The 12,340-nt window shown below is 50.3% G+C and overlaps 1 protein-coding gene across 1 annotated transcript in view; it reads right to left on the bottom strand.

Moving 5' to 3' along the window:
• The window catches only part of rhogb (ras homolog family member Gb), an 11,981-nt gene extending 753 nt beyond the window's left edge, over positions 1 to 11,228 (bottom strand). The window contains exons 1-5 of the mRNA XM_087847645.1: positions 11,110 to 11,228; positions 2,741 to 2,849; positions 2,139 to 2,298; positions 660 to 830; positions 1 to 40 (exon numbers count right to left, since the gene is read on the bottom strand). The exon at positions 1 to 40 is cut by the window's left edge and continues 753 nt beyond it. Of these exons, the coding sequence (XP_087703771.1) occupies positions 1 to 40; positions 660 to 830; positions 2,139 to 2,267 (340 nt within the window). The 5' untranslated portion in view covers positions 2,268 to 2,298; positions 2,741 to 2,849; positions 11,110 to 11,228. The remainder of the gene's footprint in view (positions 41 to 659; positions 831 to 2,138; positions 2,299 to 2,740; positions 2,850 to 11,109) is intronic.
• Positions 11,229 to 12,340: the final 1,112 nt, after the last annotated feature.

Genomic DNA, 12,340 nt, shown 5'->3' with positions numbered 1-12,340 from the left:
CAACCAGGAGGATGGGAACGCCGGGACAGTGGTGGGACACCTGGTGATGAGAGCAAAGGTCATTATTATTTTGGACTGCTTCAGGAAAGAGCTTTTGATTTTATTCTTGGGCTCCACTAGAGTTGCTTTGCATGATTCACTGTTCAAAATAAGTCTTATTTATTTCATACTGGGCCTTTTTAAACTAAAGTTAAAAAAAACCTGCTTTCTTCTGATTGGTTAGGTTCTGGAAGCCTGCTTTTTCCTTTAGTAAATGAAAACTAGAAAGAAAACTATTTTGGCTTTTCAAAAACAATCTTGGTAACTTCTCAGGGCTTTTATTTTGAAGGTGCTCTCTAAAATCATGTTCCTGTTGGGTACTTTGAGTTAAAAGGATCTGACCAATAACGTGGCCACTGTTCGGTTAAGCCGCACGAGAAGGCTGGGCTCCAGTTCTGATAAAATTCTAGGATTTTGATTGGATGTTACTGATCAGCAGGCGCTTGTGTGATGCAACCAAGCTAGCTAGCATTAGCAGATAAATTAGCACTCGACCCTCTCGAACAACATGGCGGCGGAGAAATGCTAAAATTGAGGCTTCGATGTGCATGAATGACAAAGATCGGTCCGTCTGTCAACCAACAGAAGTCTGTAAAGATGCTGACGAGTTGACCCCTGACCTCTGGGTGCCACTTGTGTTTGACATTCTCGTAGGAGGCGGGGCTTGAGATGGAGAAGCAGATGACGAAGACGTTGGTCTGGGGGTAGGAGAGCGTCCTGAGCCGGTCGTACTCCTCCTGCCCCGCCGTGTCCCACAGGTTCAAGCTGATGATCCTGCCGTCCACCGTCACCTGAGCAGACACACACACACACGCACACACACACACACGCACACACACGCACAAACACACACACACACACAAAGTCAAGTTATGTTTGGTTTTATGACAGAAAGTTTCACAGTCGTGTTGTTTGTAACTTTGTCTCTCAGATCTCAGTTTTGTGTGTGTGTGTGGGATTGGGGGGGGGGGGGGCATTGGGGGCGTGGCCAAGGCTAAACTTCCCCTTTATTTGCATATAATTTGCATGAGGCACAGGGACCTGGCTCTTCCTGGCTCATGTGTGACGTCCTGATGTTTAGAAACTGATTTACGGCTCTGATAACGCGCCACAGAGACGGGATCTGATCTAACAGGAAGTGAGCATTGCTGTAACTTCCTGTATGCGCTGAGAGCTGCCGGACACCGACTCCACAACAGCTTTTTGTCGCACAGGTCGATTCTGCGTTCTCACACAGCTGACCTTTGACCAGCACACAGGTGTGTCGGGAGCAGACCCACCTGGTGGACGGTAGCTGGATAGACTTTATTTGTTTCTTGGTAACGGTTTTATTTCAGATTCGGGGGTTTTTGTTTCCCAGGTGACACATTTTATTTTTACCAGCAGGGAGAAAAACATGAACGTGAAGTCGTTTTTAGGTTTCAGTGTGAAGGACTCAAAGGACGCGAGGGGCAGAGCAAGGGGCGGAGTCTTCACCGGTACAGTCACCTGCTTCAGACTCAGTGAAGCTCACATCACACAGACAAACTTGAAGCTCAAAGCTGTGATCGTGATCATGTGATCATGGTCCATGGTGCAAGGACATTGTTCTGCTCCTACCCCTTTATGGTCCCTGTCTTCTGGTTGGCTGCCAGGTGACCACATCCCACAGAACCAGCGGCCTGAGCTTCAGAAACATGTTTAACATGAGCTGTTGGAGCAGGAGAGGAGACGACCCGCTCCACCTCGAAGGTGGAGGCCGTGTGAGTGTGTATCTGTGGTACTCCACAGTACTGTAATACTCACACAGTATTACTTTGGATAGATTTTTACTGCAGTCTGTTATCAGCTGTTAATCAGACACACACGCAGCTGCTGCAGGCGGCCTCGCCGGCCTGCGAGCTGATCATTATCATGGCCGTCGATGATGTCGTGTTTGGACTCGCTTTGTTCTAACTTTCACGGGTTGGTTGCCTAACTCGGCTACATGGTGACTCCACAGTGGTGTCACCCATGCCAGTGATCAGAAACACTCAGGAACTCTTTAATCATCAGATCAAAGCTGTGATTGGGCTGCTGTAGAGGTCAGGTGACCTTTGCAGGTGAGGGCGAGCACTCACCTGGCTGCTGTAGTTGTCGAACACAGTGGGGATGTACTCTTTGGGAAACGCTCCCGTGGTGTAGGATATAAGGAGACACGTCTTCCCCACAGCACCGTCACCCACAACCACACACTTTATAGTCTGCATGATGACCTCTGACCTCTGGCCCCTCGGTGACCTGCGGAGGACAGAAATGTGAGGTTGTGCTATCATCAGACCACAGAAAAAACAGCTGACCTGATGTGAAACAACCTGCAGCTCCGCTGGCTGCGGTTACCTCATCTTTTCTCATAAAGAATAAACAGACTCTTTTGACCTTCTTTAGGTTGTGATTGGCTCGTTCACAGTGACCTGGTGTCTTTATTCTTTCATGTTTTGTCTCTTTGTGGTTGTTTTTCTTTTGGGTCTTTTCTGCCCACTCAGAGGTTGTTGTCCCCTGTGGGAAACCTTTGGTACCTTGGTTATTCTGTCTTGCATCATTCTTTCCTCCTTCAGGTTATTGTTTATCTTTCTGTGGTGAGATCGTATCTTTACTCTTTCCTTTTTGTCTTCTATTAGGCTCATGTTGATGTGTGCATACTGCAGATCCACACCAGCACACCTATGATCTGTTTTTTTACCTTCAGAGATTCTGATTGGCTAGTTGGTGTTGCTCCGCGGTCAGAGACTCCTCAGTTTTCCTTCGGTTAACACAGTTTGTTCAGGAACACGTGACGTCCCATCATCTGCCTGCAGAGAGAGAGGAGGTCAGTATTTGTGTTTATGGAAATGATGGCTGCAGAAGGAAACGGTCTCCAAACAAAGCAGAGATGTTATCCTGCACACACACACACACACACGGACACGCACACACACGTCTGATCAGTAAAACTAGCCTCTATTAACCCATAAAAACAAAATCTCACACGTTGAACACAGTGTGATGTCGTATTCCTAGCGGATCCATCTAGAAGTGAGCTGCACCAGCACACACAGCAATGGAGGTCGCGCCTGGCTGATCATGGTTTGAGACTCAACATCAAGAAGCCCGAGTACGTGGAAGCTGCCCCCAAACTGATGGCACCATTAACATTGACGGGGAAGACCTGAAGAAGGCTGACCAATTCAAGTACTTGTGATCGATGATCAGTGGTGACGGGGATATCCTTCAGGAGGTGTGAGAGACGGGTCAATGCCGCATGGATGAAGTGGCGTCAACTGACGGGTGGGTTATGCGACCGTCGAATGCCAGACCATCTCAAGGCGAAGATTTACAAGACTGTAGTCCGCCCAGTTGGCCTGTATGGATCGGAGTGTTGGCCGGCCACCGCCACGCACGAACGGGCCCTGCACACGATGGAAATGCGAATGCTCAGGTGGTGTCTAGGCCTCACGCGTTGGGACCAAGTCATGAATGAAGACGTCAGAAAGCGGCTCGGTATCGCGCCAATCACGGAAAAGAAGGCTACGGTGGTGCGGACACGTATTACGCTCCGACGACAGCTCAGTGGCAAAAACAGCAATGAGGCTTGAGCCCAGTGGTCAGCGACCCCGTGGCAGGCCGACGAAATGGTGGATGGATGGAATAAAGGAAGACATGAAAACGCTAGAAAGAAGAAGAACACAGTTACACACCGTGGGCGAGTCACAGTGTGTAACTGTAACGTGCACTGGACCCTTTGGCGGGCCTCTTCTAGGCCCTGGGCCATATATTTGACCTCCCTTACACACATGCCTGCAGACCGGTTTAAAAGCAGCGACTGCTCAGTAGAACGAGTGTCCAGGTCTGTGTGACCGAGGCCTTCGATGGTTTTAGGGCATCAGATCAACCACACGCCCCCTGCCTGATCCTCACTGTGCCGGAAGTCCCTTCCTGTTAACAGGGAGTTCTTCCTCCCCACATTCACTCCACAGTCTCATCCTGCTGATCGTGTCTGAACTTCTGATTTCTGGACAGAAACTCCAAAAACGGTCTATGATGAAAAACAGCAGCACCACCAACGAAGAAGAAAAGGAAAGCAGTGCATGATGACCTCAGCGTGTCCATGACGAGCAGCAAAAAAACAAAACGCAACATTTCATTGTTTTATTCTCATCTTAAACGTGATTCTAGCAATAATGAGACGGGCTGCCGGTCTGAGGCGTGTTCGGCCTGTGTGCCGTCGTCATGTTTTGTGTCTGTTTGTAGTCGTTTTGCCTCCTTTTCTTTTCATCCTGTGTCTGTGTGCACAGTGCAGAGGTGAATCAAAGGCTTTCACACCACAAAACGAATGTCCACATATCCAGGTTCAGCCCAGCGATGACGCGCTGCTCTCTTCTTCTCTTTCGCTGCTCACTCGGCACCGACAGTAATAACAGTCGTACACCAGCAGAGGAGTGAAGCACGCCGTCTCCAGCTGTGCGTCTAATCTGGATGAAAACACAGCTGCTCGCAGTCGTTTCAGGCGTTTCAGCCTCTCTGTGGTTTTTTTATCAGTGAAAGTTTCAGTTTCGTAGTCTGACTCGAGGACCGACAGCGCTGACAACAGGCGGTCTGCAGACGCTCTCCAGATGTGTGGGCGGAGAGCGAGGCTCAGCCCAGACTCTGGGGACGCCAACCCCACCCTCCCCTCGCTCCGTATGGGTGGAGGTCGGCTGAGCTCACTGCTGCTGGAAGCCTTAACCTCTGATCTCACGCTTTTCCTGCTTATTCTTCTCTCGCTCGCATCGACACAAGCGCAGAGCTGTGACCTTTGACCCCTGTAGCGCCACAAGAACATGTACACGTCTGAAGGAAAACAGCGCTGATGGCGAGGTACTGTTCAGCTGGTCATTAACAATGTTATTCAATCAGCCAATCACATGGCAGCAACTTCACTCATGCAGACACAGAGACACGGCCAAGACGACCTGTGATTGGTTGTTGAGCATCTCTCTGCAGTAGCAGAAGAGCAAACCTCTCCTCTCAATTTCTGCTGCGACATTCAGACACATCTGCAGCAGCTGTTTGATGATGTCATGATGATGTCATGTCAACATGGACCAGAATCTCTGAGGAATGTTTCCAAACACAGTGAGCGCTCGGCGCCATGAGCCCAGACGTCTGTGCACGCCTGCATCGCTCATCAGCTGGCCTCCAGAAGTCACCCAACCGGCAGAGAGGAAGGTGGGGCCTAAAGCAGCTTGTTTTAAAGACAAAGAAGGATTATTTAAAGCAGTGAGTCATGCAAAGCTGCTGTAGGAGAGTCACTTTTCACCGTTATTTCAACAGGAAGCTACGGGACTGTGTTAGGGTGGTCAGGGTGGGGATGGGGGTGTCACGGGACCGCCGCAGCTCGCCAATGTGTTTATCAGACAGTTCATGTCTGACGTCTGAGAGAAATGACGCAGTGACACTCTTCTACTGCCGAGGACGCCGGTGGAGCACACCCGGCTGTTGGAGTGTTGTAACGGCGTCCTGTTGTAACGCTCGCAGCTTCAGAAAAAAGGAAGCCCTCAGCAGGAACACGCCGCTGTGGTTTCATGTTGAAATATAGCAGGAACTCCACTGCAGGCTGCGTGAGCGCCGAGGCGTGGCGCTCATTTCAACACGTCAAGCTCACGTACGGCAACACCATCGCTATCATCATCGTGCTTTCACAGACAGAAAACTCATCACGCTGCACTTCCTCTAATGTCCACTAGGTGAACGCAGCAGCTTTAGCTCGTCCTAACGCCACGCGCCCCTGAAAGCAGAGCGAGGGGAACAGAGTCGCACTGCGAGGACAAAAAGAGGAAGCAGAACAGAGCGCGGTGACCTGCAGCCGGCCGTGTAAACGCTGCCTTCCTGTAACTGTGTGATTAAAGTGCGAATCTGCTCTTTTATTTTTGGAGACACTTCATCAGTAAGAAACCCGTTAGAGACACGAGACGCTGAGCTGGCGGCGAACAGCCTCACGCTTCTGCCCGCAGCCAATCGGGGGAAAGGGAGGAGCCTCCGTGATGTCACCTGTTGGTGGACTGCACCTGTGGAGACATTCTGGACGTCACCGACTCAGCTTTGGGTAACAAAGGTTGGAGCAGGACATGGTGCACGCTCAGTAAGCAGAGACACAGAAGCCACGCCCAGCTTTATCATGCAGTCTGTGCAAAAGTCTTGAGCCTCCCCCACATTTGTTTTTTACCTTTTCCTTCAAAGCAGCCGCACAATGTTTGAAATGTACACGAGCAACGGTTTCTCTCTGTGGACATTGGCTGCTTTTTCACTCCAGTTCGGCCCTCGTACCCGACCACAGAGTTCAACCACAGCTCTGAGCTGTGACTCAATAAAGCACGACCAGCGTGGTGTCCACACATAACACACAACTTCATTTTGTTACCAGCAGCCTGTCGCACAAACACCGTTTGACATACAAACAGGATTTTTGCACCAACAAACTGATGACACAACTGAGGGAGCGAGACAAGTGGAGGACACAAGGAGACGAGTGACACAGGAGCTGAGAGACCTTCAGGCTGATGGTCTACTGCTCACTGAAGCCTCATCAGAGACGTCCCAGTGAGGACGTCTCAGTCCCAGTAAGGACGTCTCAGTCCCAGTGAGGACGTCCCAGTCCCAGTGAGGACGTCTCAGTCCCAGTGAGGACGTCCCAGTCCCAGTGAGGACGTCTCAGTCCCAGTGAGAACGTCCCAGTGCAGCGTGGCTGTCGTGGGTCCAGCTGCAGGTCGTCACTGTTGCCGAGATCTTTGATAAACTGAATTACAAACTCCATCAGAGTCTGGTCCACCAGCAGGAACATCTGGAAACATCTGGTTATCATCAGCTGTTTTTTTCTGTTCTCAAACTGTTCTCCCTGTTGGAGCTCAGTCTTTGTTCTCCTCGTCTTTCCTCATGTTGTGAATTTTCCATGGTTTCGGTTCCGGGTCGCTGCTCGTTGGTCGAGTGCTACCTACCCTGACCGGCCTCCCCAATGTGATGTTTGTGTATCGTATGTACGGTGGGCGGGGCATCTATCTTAATTGCCCCTTACAGTAAATAAAGTCTCTCTGACTGATCCTGACAGAGAACAGAACACAGGCAGAAACATCCAAAGAAGAGCTCTGAGTGTTTCTCAGGAAGGAGCTGCTCACAGCTCAGATTCACTTTCATGCTCGCTGCATAAACTCTATTTACATGTTTCCATAAATCCTGTTTCCTGTTTACAGAAGTCACAGCTACATGTTCAGCTAGATAAAGATGCACCTTTATGATTTTTGTAAACAAACACTGCAGGGCTGCAAACATGACTTCACTGTCATCACCTCTAAAGCTCCGCCCACCTCCTGTAGTCTCATGTATCCACCTGCTAGCCTGTCCCCTGCTGTGGAAGCGTCTGACGTTCTTGACGAGAGACCTCGGATCAGAAAAAGGGCTTCCAGACGAGGGAACAGGAAGTGCAAACTGCAGGCTGGTGTCAGGCTGAGGCTCGCCGCGTGCTGAGCTCAGCTGGTGTATCGGGCGCTGCAGCCGCTCCATGTTCACTCGACTTCTTTACATTTGTTTGAGTGTGAGACGGCGTGCGCCTCTGACTCGCAGCACGTTATGGAAAACTGTGGTGCAGAGTAACAGCTGGGCTCTGGCGTCCGGCTCTAATGGGAAACATTTCTCTGTGGTGATGGTGACCAGCGGCCGCCGTCGCTTTTATGAGTGTTCTGGCTTCTGCGTTTCAGGAAGTAACAAAGAGCTTTGGTTTCGTCTCGTCAGCTGTCTTCTTTTCTTGTATTTTTATTTTCTTCTGCTGGTTCAGAGCGAGCTTCCTGAGCCGCAGAGGAACTGAGCCTTCCCACAGCCGGGAACGTCTCTAAAACCGGAGCTGCCACTTTTACAGAAGTCCTCACGGCTCTGCGGGCTTTTTCTGGCTTTCAAACATGAGAAACCCCCCTGTGGCAAACACACCTGCTGTACAGGATCTCACAGCAGCAGCAGATTGTGACACGTCCAGGACAAAAAGGGGAACTTGAAGCAAACAGGGCAGAGCACAAAAATGTGTCCTTGCCGTTATGAAGCAAGCGAACGCTGGCGTGCAGGTCAAACAGCTGTGCGTCGCTGCACGCTACAGATCCTCACACTGCTGCAGCTGCTACCACAGTGTCTCCGCTCCACGCCGCCCTCACCGTGAAAACACAGCAGCCACAGAAACATCCAGAGAAACTAAAGTGCTGGTTTTGCTGCTGCGTGCCATCAGTGAGCAGACGAACGTCTCTGCAGGATTCATCTCTCAGCTTCAATTGTTTTATCTTTATAGATTAAACATCATCTGATAACTGGGCTGTGGGTACTTGATGGTTCTCGGGTGCATGGCTGGATTTTCCAGTGTGGCCTGGGGTGGCTTCGACCTGTGTCGGGGGGGTGGGGCTCTGCTGGGTAGTGGGCGGTTCTCGGGCACCTGGAGCCCTGAGATCCGGATCTGGGTTTGCACTGATGTGACCCCTTAGCAGTGCGCGCTCCTCTTCCTCCTCCTGCTGCTGGAGGCGTCGCGTGTGGACTCAAGTCTTCGTCAATCTTGGGGGGCCGTGGATGATCCATCATCTCCTCTGGATCCTGGGGGGCGTCGCTGTAGCCCCACACACACACTGCTGTTGTTACAGCTGCAGCAGTCGGTGATGATTCTTCTGTTCGTACTCGTCTCTCAGCTTATTTACTCTTTATTTTTACAGCTCTGGGACTAAAAGGCTGAAGAACAAACTTGGCTGTTGGGCTGCAAACACATTTAAAGCAGAGGAGAATATTTCACCAACCTGCAGAGAGCCGTCAAACTCCCCGGGATGCTGAACCAAACCACACTGACAGCACAAACACAGAAACAGGCCATCGAGTCTCACCGTGAGCGCCCCCCCATCGGGGGAGAAGGGGGCGGGGCACAGTTCGTCCTCGCCCTGACAGACTCTCCGACTGCCAAAGAGGAACCGTCTGTGGTGAAACGAAACAGGAAGGGTTTGCCCGCCATGCTCTTCATCCAGCAGCAGCTGGTATGAAGGAAAAGTGTCCCCGAAGCCGGCGCGTCCAAACTGTCCGCTTTCAGTCTTATTTGCACCCCAAGCTCAGAAACAACAACCTGCACCGAGCCTGCACCACCCAGAAACATCCCAGCAAGCATCGCTGCCCCGAACACACAACGACAGGCCGAGCAGGACTACGGCGGCGCCTGCTGTGACACGTCCAGACCAGGTGAAAACACGTGTCCACGAAACACCTGAACGCACCACCAGCACAGGGATGGACCCACACGAGCCCAGAACACCAAACAGACCAACATCACACCAATCAAGATCAAACCACATCAATGACCCAACAACAGAGCGGTGGGCCCGGGTCACGAGCTTTGCCGCACTGACACCGCCGCCCTCTGACTTCCTGTCTCAGCCCCGGGTGCCTCGACTAGCTGACTGTGATGTTTCTGATTCACATCTGAGCGCGTGCAGCTGCCGATGCTCTGCGTGACGTCACCGTGGACAAGAGTAGTTGTGTTTTTCCAGCATTGACACAGATTTTTGCGACTTTCCCGTCTCACACTTTTGTCGTCTAGGTGACAACACGAGTTCCTGCTGCAGCTTCGATGTCATGAAAATTCAAACTGGAGAATTATAGCCTGAACTCTACATCAGGGCCGTGTTACATTAGTGTTTCTCTGCAGATACTTCCAGGAATAACTCATGAACCTCAGACGTGGAAATTAGTGACGGTCAGACATCTACAGGTTAATGATGACTGGGATTAAACCAAATACAAACCAAAAACACCTCATTAAACTGAACTGACTTCTTCATGTGAACCACAAGAACCAATCATATTGCACCAGACTGCGAGGACAACGGAGGCAGCAGATCCGGTTTGGGACAACCGGGCACCAAACAACACGTCACTCATCCAAGACTGTGAGAAGATTCAAGCTAAAACCGCAAAAAGCAAGATGAGCGCCGCCCAGCACGCCAACTCAGACCAAACTACAGACGTTTGACTCACATGTGAAAGTCTCGCCTTCACCACCAGGCTTGGATGTGTGTGTGTGTGTGTGTGTGTGTGTGTGTGTGAGTGTGTGTGTGAGTGTGTGTGTGAGGGTGTGAGTGTGTGTGAGTGTCACTCCTCTGCAGTCTGATAACCAAGTGAGCTAGCATTAGCTGATAACTTAGCATACTACCCTTTTGTCCAAATATGGTCACTTCCTGCTACAAAAATAACCAAAAACTCAGAATGTGAAATTTAAAAAAAAAACCTCATGCATGACGTCAGAGGCCTATGTCCATCTTTTGTGTACAGTCTGTGCTGTAAAGATGTTTTCCTGTCAGCAGATCACTGATGTGTTCAGTTCAATAAACTCTGACCTGCTCCGTCACAGACGACACAGGTAACATCAGCACAGGTAACATCAGCACAGGTAACATCAGCACAGGTAACATCAGCACAGGTACTGTGTCCGCTCGTTCCCCTGATAATCCACAATAATCTGAATAAGCTGAAGCTTCACACTGTGGCCGTTGGCCTGTCAGCAGCAGGCACACTGCGAGTGGGCTGCAGTAAGTCAGTCGTTACTCAGGTATAGCGCGTGTTCACTGCTGTGACACTCTCACAGGGACGAACTTTGAGTTCAGTCATTTCAACATAAACAAGAGTTTAGCAGAACCAGCTGTTCAGGTATCGATCAGCACTGATCGGCTATTGTTTCTGAGGAATCTTTAACACCAAGTTCAAAACAAGAAGTGACACACACACACACACACACACACACACAGGGAGTGGTCGCACTCCATCTCCAGTTTCCTCCAAACATAAGCGCGCGCGCACACACACACACACACACACACACACACACGGGTTATCGATCCGCTGCAGGAGAAAAATCGATCAGCTGACGGGAATTAAAGCCGGAATCAATAACCCGCTAAAGTTTTGACAGAAGGAGGAAACACACACACACACGCACACACGCACACACACACACACACGCACGCACACGCACGCACACGCACTCTCAGCTGATCCGGAGCTCGGAGCGAGTAAAGCTCAGGGACTCACCGGTCATCAGTGCTCCTGTCCGGGCGCGCAGCTCCGCTCAGTCCCGCTCCCTGTGTCGGTGTGTGTGAGTGTGTGCGTGCGAGAGGGACAGCGGATCTCTATCTCAGCGCGAGGCGGGCGGGCGGAGCTTAAGTAGAGGAGGAAGTCCGAGAGGCGAGCGAGAGGAAGTGGAGCAAGTTTAAGGAAGTTTACTCTGAGTGTGTATTTGTCGCGCGTGTGTGTGTTGGGTGGAGGCAACACCGGACTTCTGTTGAGAAATATTTGAAATATTTTCATCCTCTAAAAAAGTTTCTGAAACAGCGTGAGGGTTAAGCCCTGCCCACCTGCTGTTAGACGGACAGGTGTGCTGCACAGGTAAGACACAGGTCCACACTCAGCTGTGAGGCAGTTCAACAAACATGAACTCAAACTGTGACGAGGTGAAACACTGACCTCCTGAGGAGCAGCTTTTGTGAACTGTGGCAGTTAGAAGACATAGCACACATTTGGATTCAGGAGACAGACACTATCTCTACTTTCAAGATTAGGCTTCAAACTTTCCTTTTTGCTAAAGCATATAGTTAGGGCTGGACCAGGTGACCCTGAATCCTCCCTTAGTTATGCTGCAATAGATGTAGGCTGCCGGGGGATTCCCATGATGCATTGAGTTTTTCCTTTCCAGTCACCTTTCTCACTCACTATGTGTTAACAGACCTCTCTGTATTGAATCATATCTGTTATTAACCTCTGTCTCTCTTCCACAGCATGTCTTTATCCTGTCTTCCTTCTCTCACCCCAACCAATCACAGCAGATGGCCCCGCCCCTCCCTGAGCCTGGTTCTGCTGGAGGTTTCTTCCTGTTAAAAGGGAGTTTTTCCTTCCCACTGTCGCCAAAGTGCTGCTCATAGGGGGTCATATGATTGTTGGGTTTTTCTCTGTATCTACTGTACAATATAAAGCGTCTTGAGGCGACTGCTGTTGTGATTTGGCACGTTTTAAATAAACTTGAATTAAATTGAATTAAAGTCACAGCAGCCATGTTATTGGTCACATGATGTCATTACAAAGCTCCCACAGCACAAACACCCTCCACCGGTCCAGTTCAGGTGAAGCTAGCAGCTGCAGCCACAGAGGCCACGCCCCTAATAATGCAAACATGAATCCTTGATACAATTTAAACAGTTGAGTTTTAAATGAGGTCAAAAGACGAAAAACAGAAGCTCATACATGTTGAGTTCAGGGCTCCTTAAAA

Source organism: Neolamprologus brichardi, chromosome 10 (assembly GCF_056152115.1).
Source record: "Neolamprologus brichardi isolate AB-2024 chromosome 10, ASM5615211v1, whole genome shotgun sequence".
Taxonomy (NCBI): Eukaryota; Metazoa; Chordata; class Actinopteri; order Cichliformes; family Cichlidae; genus Neolamprologus; species Neolamprologus brichardi.
This window is presented reverse-complemented; position numbering and strand designations above follow the sequence as displayed.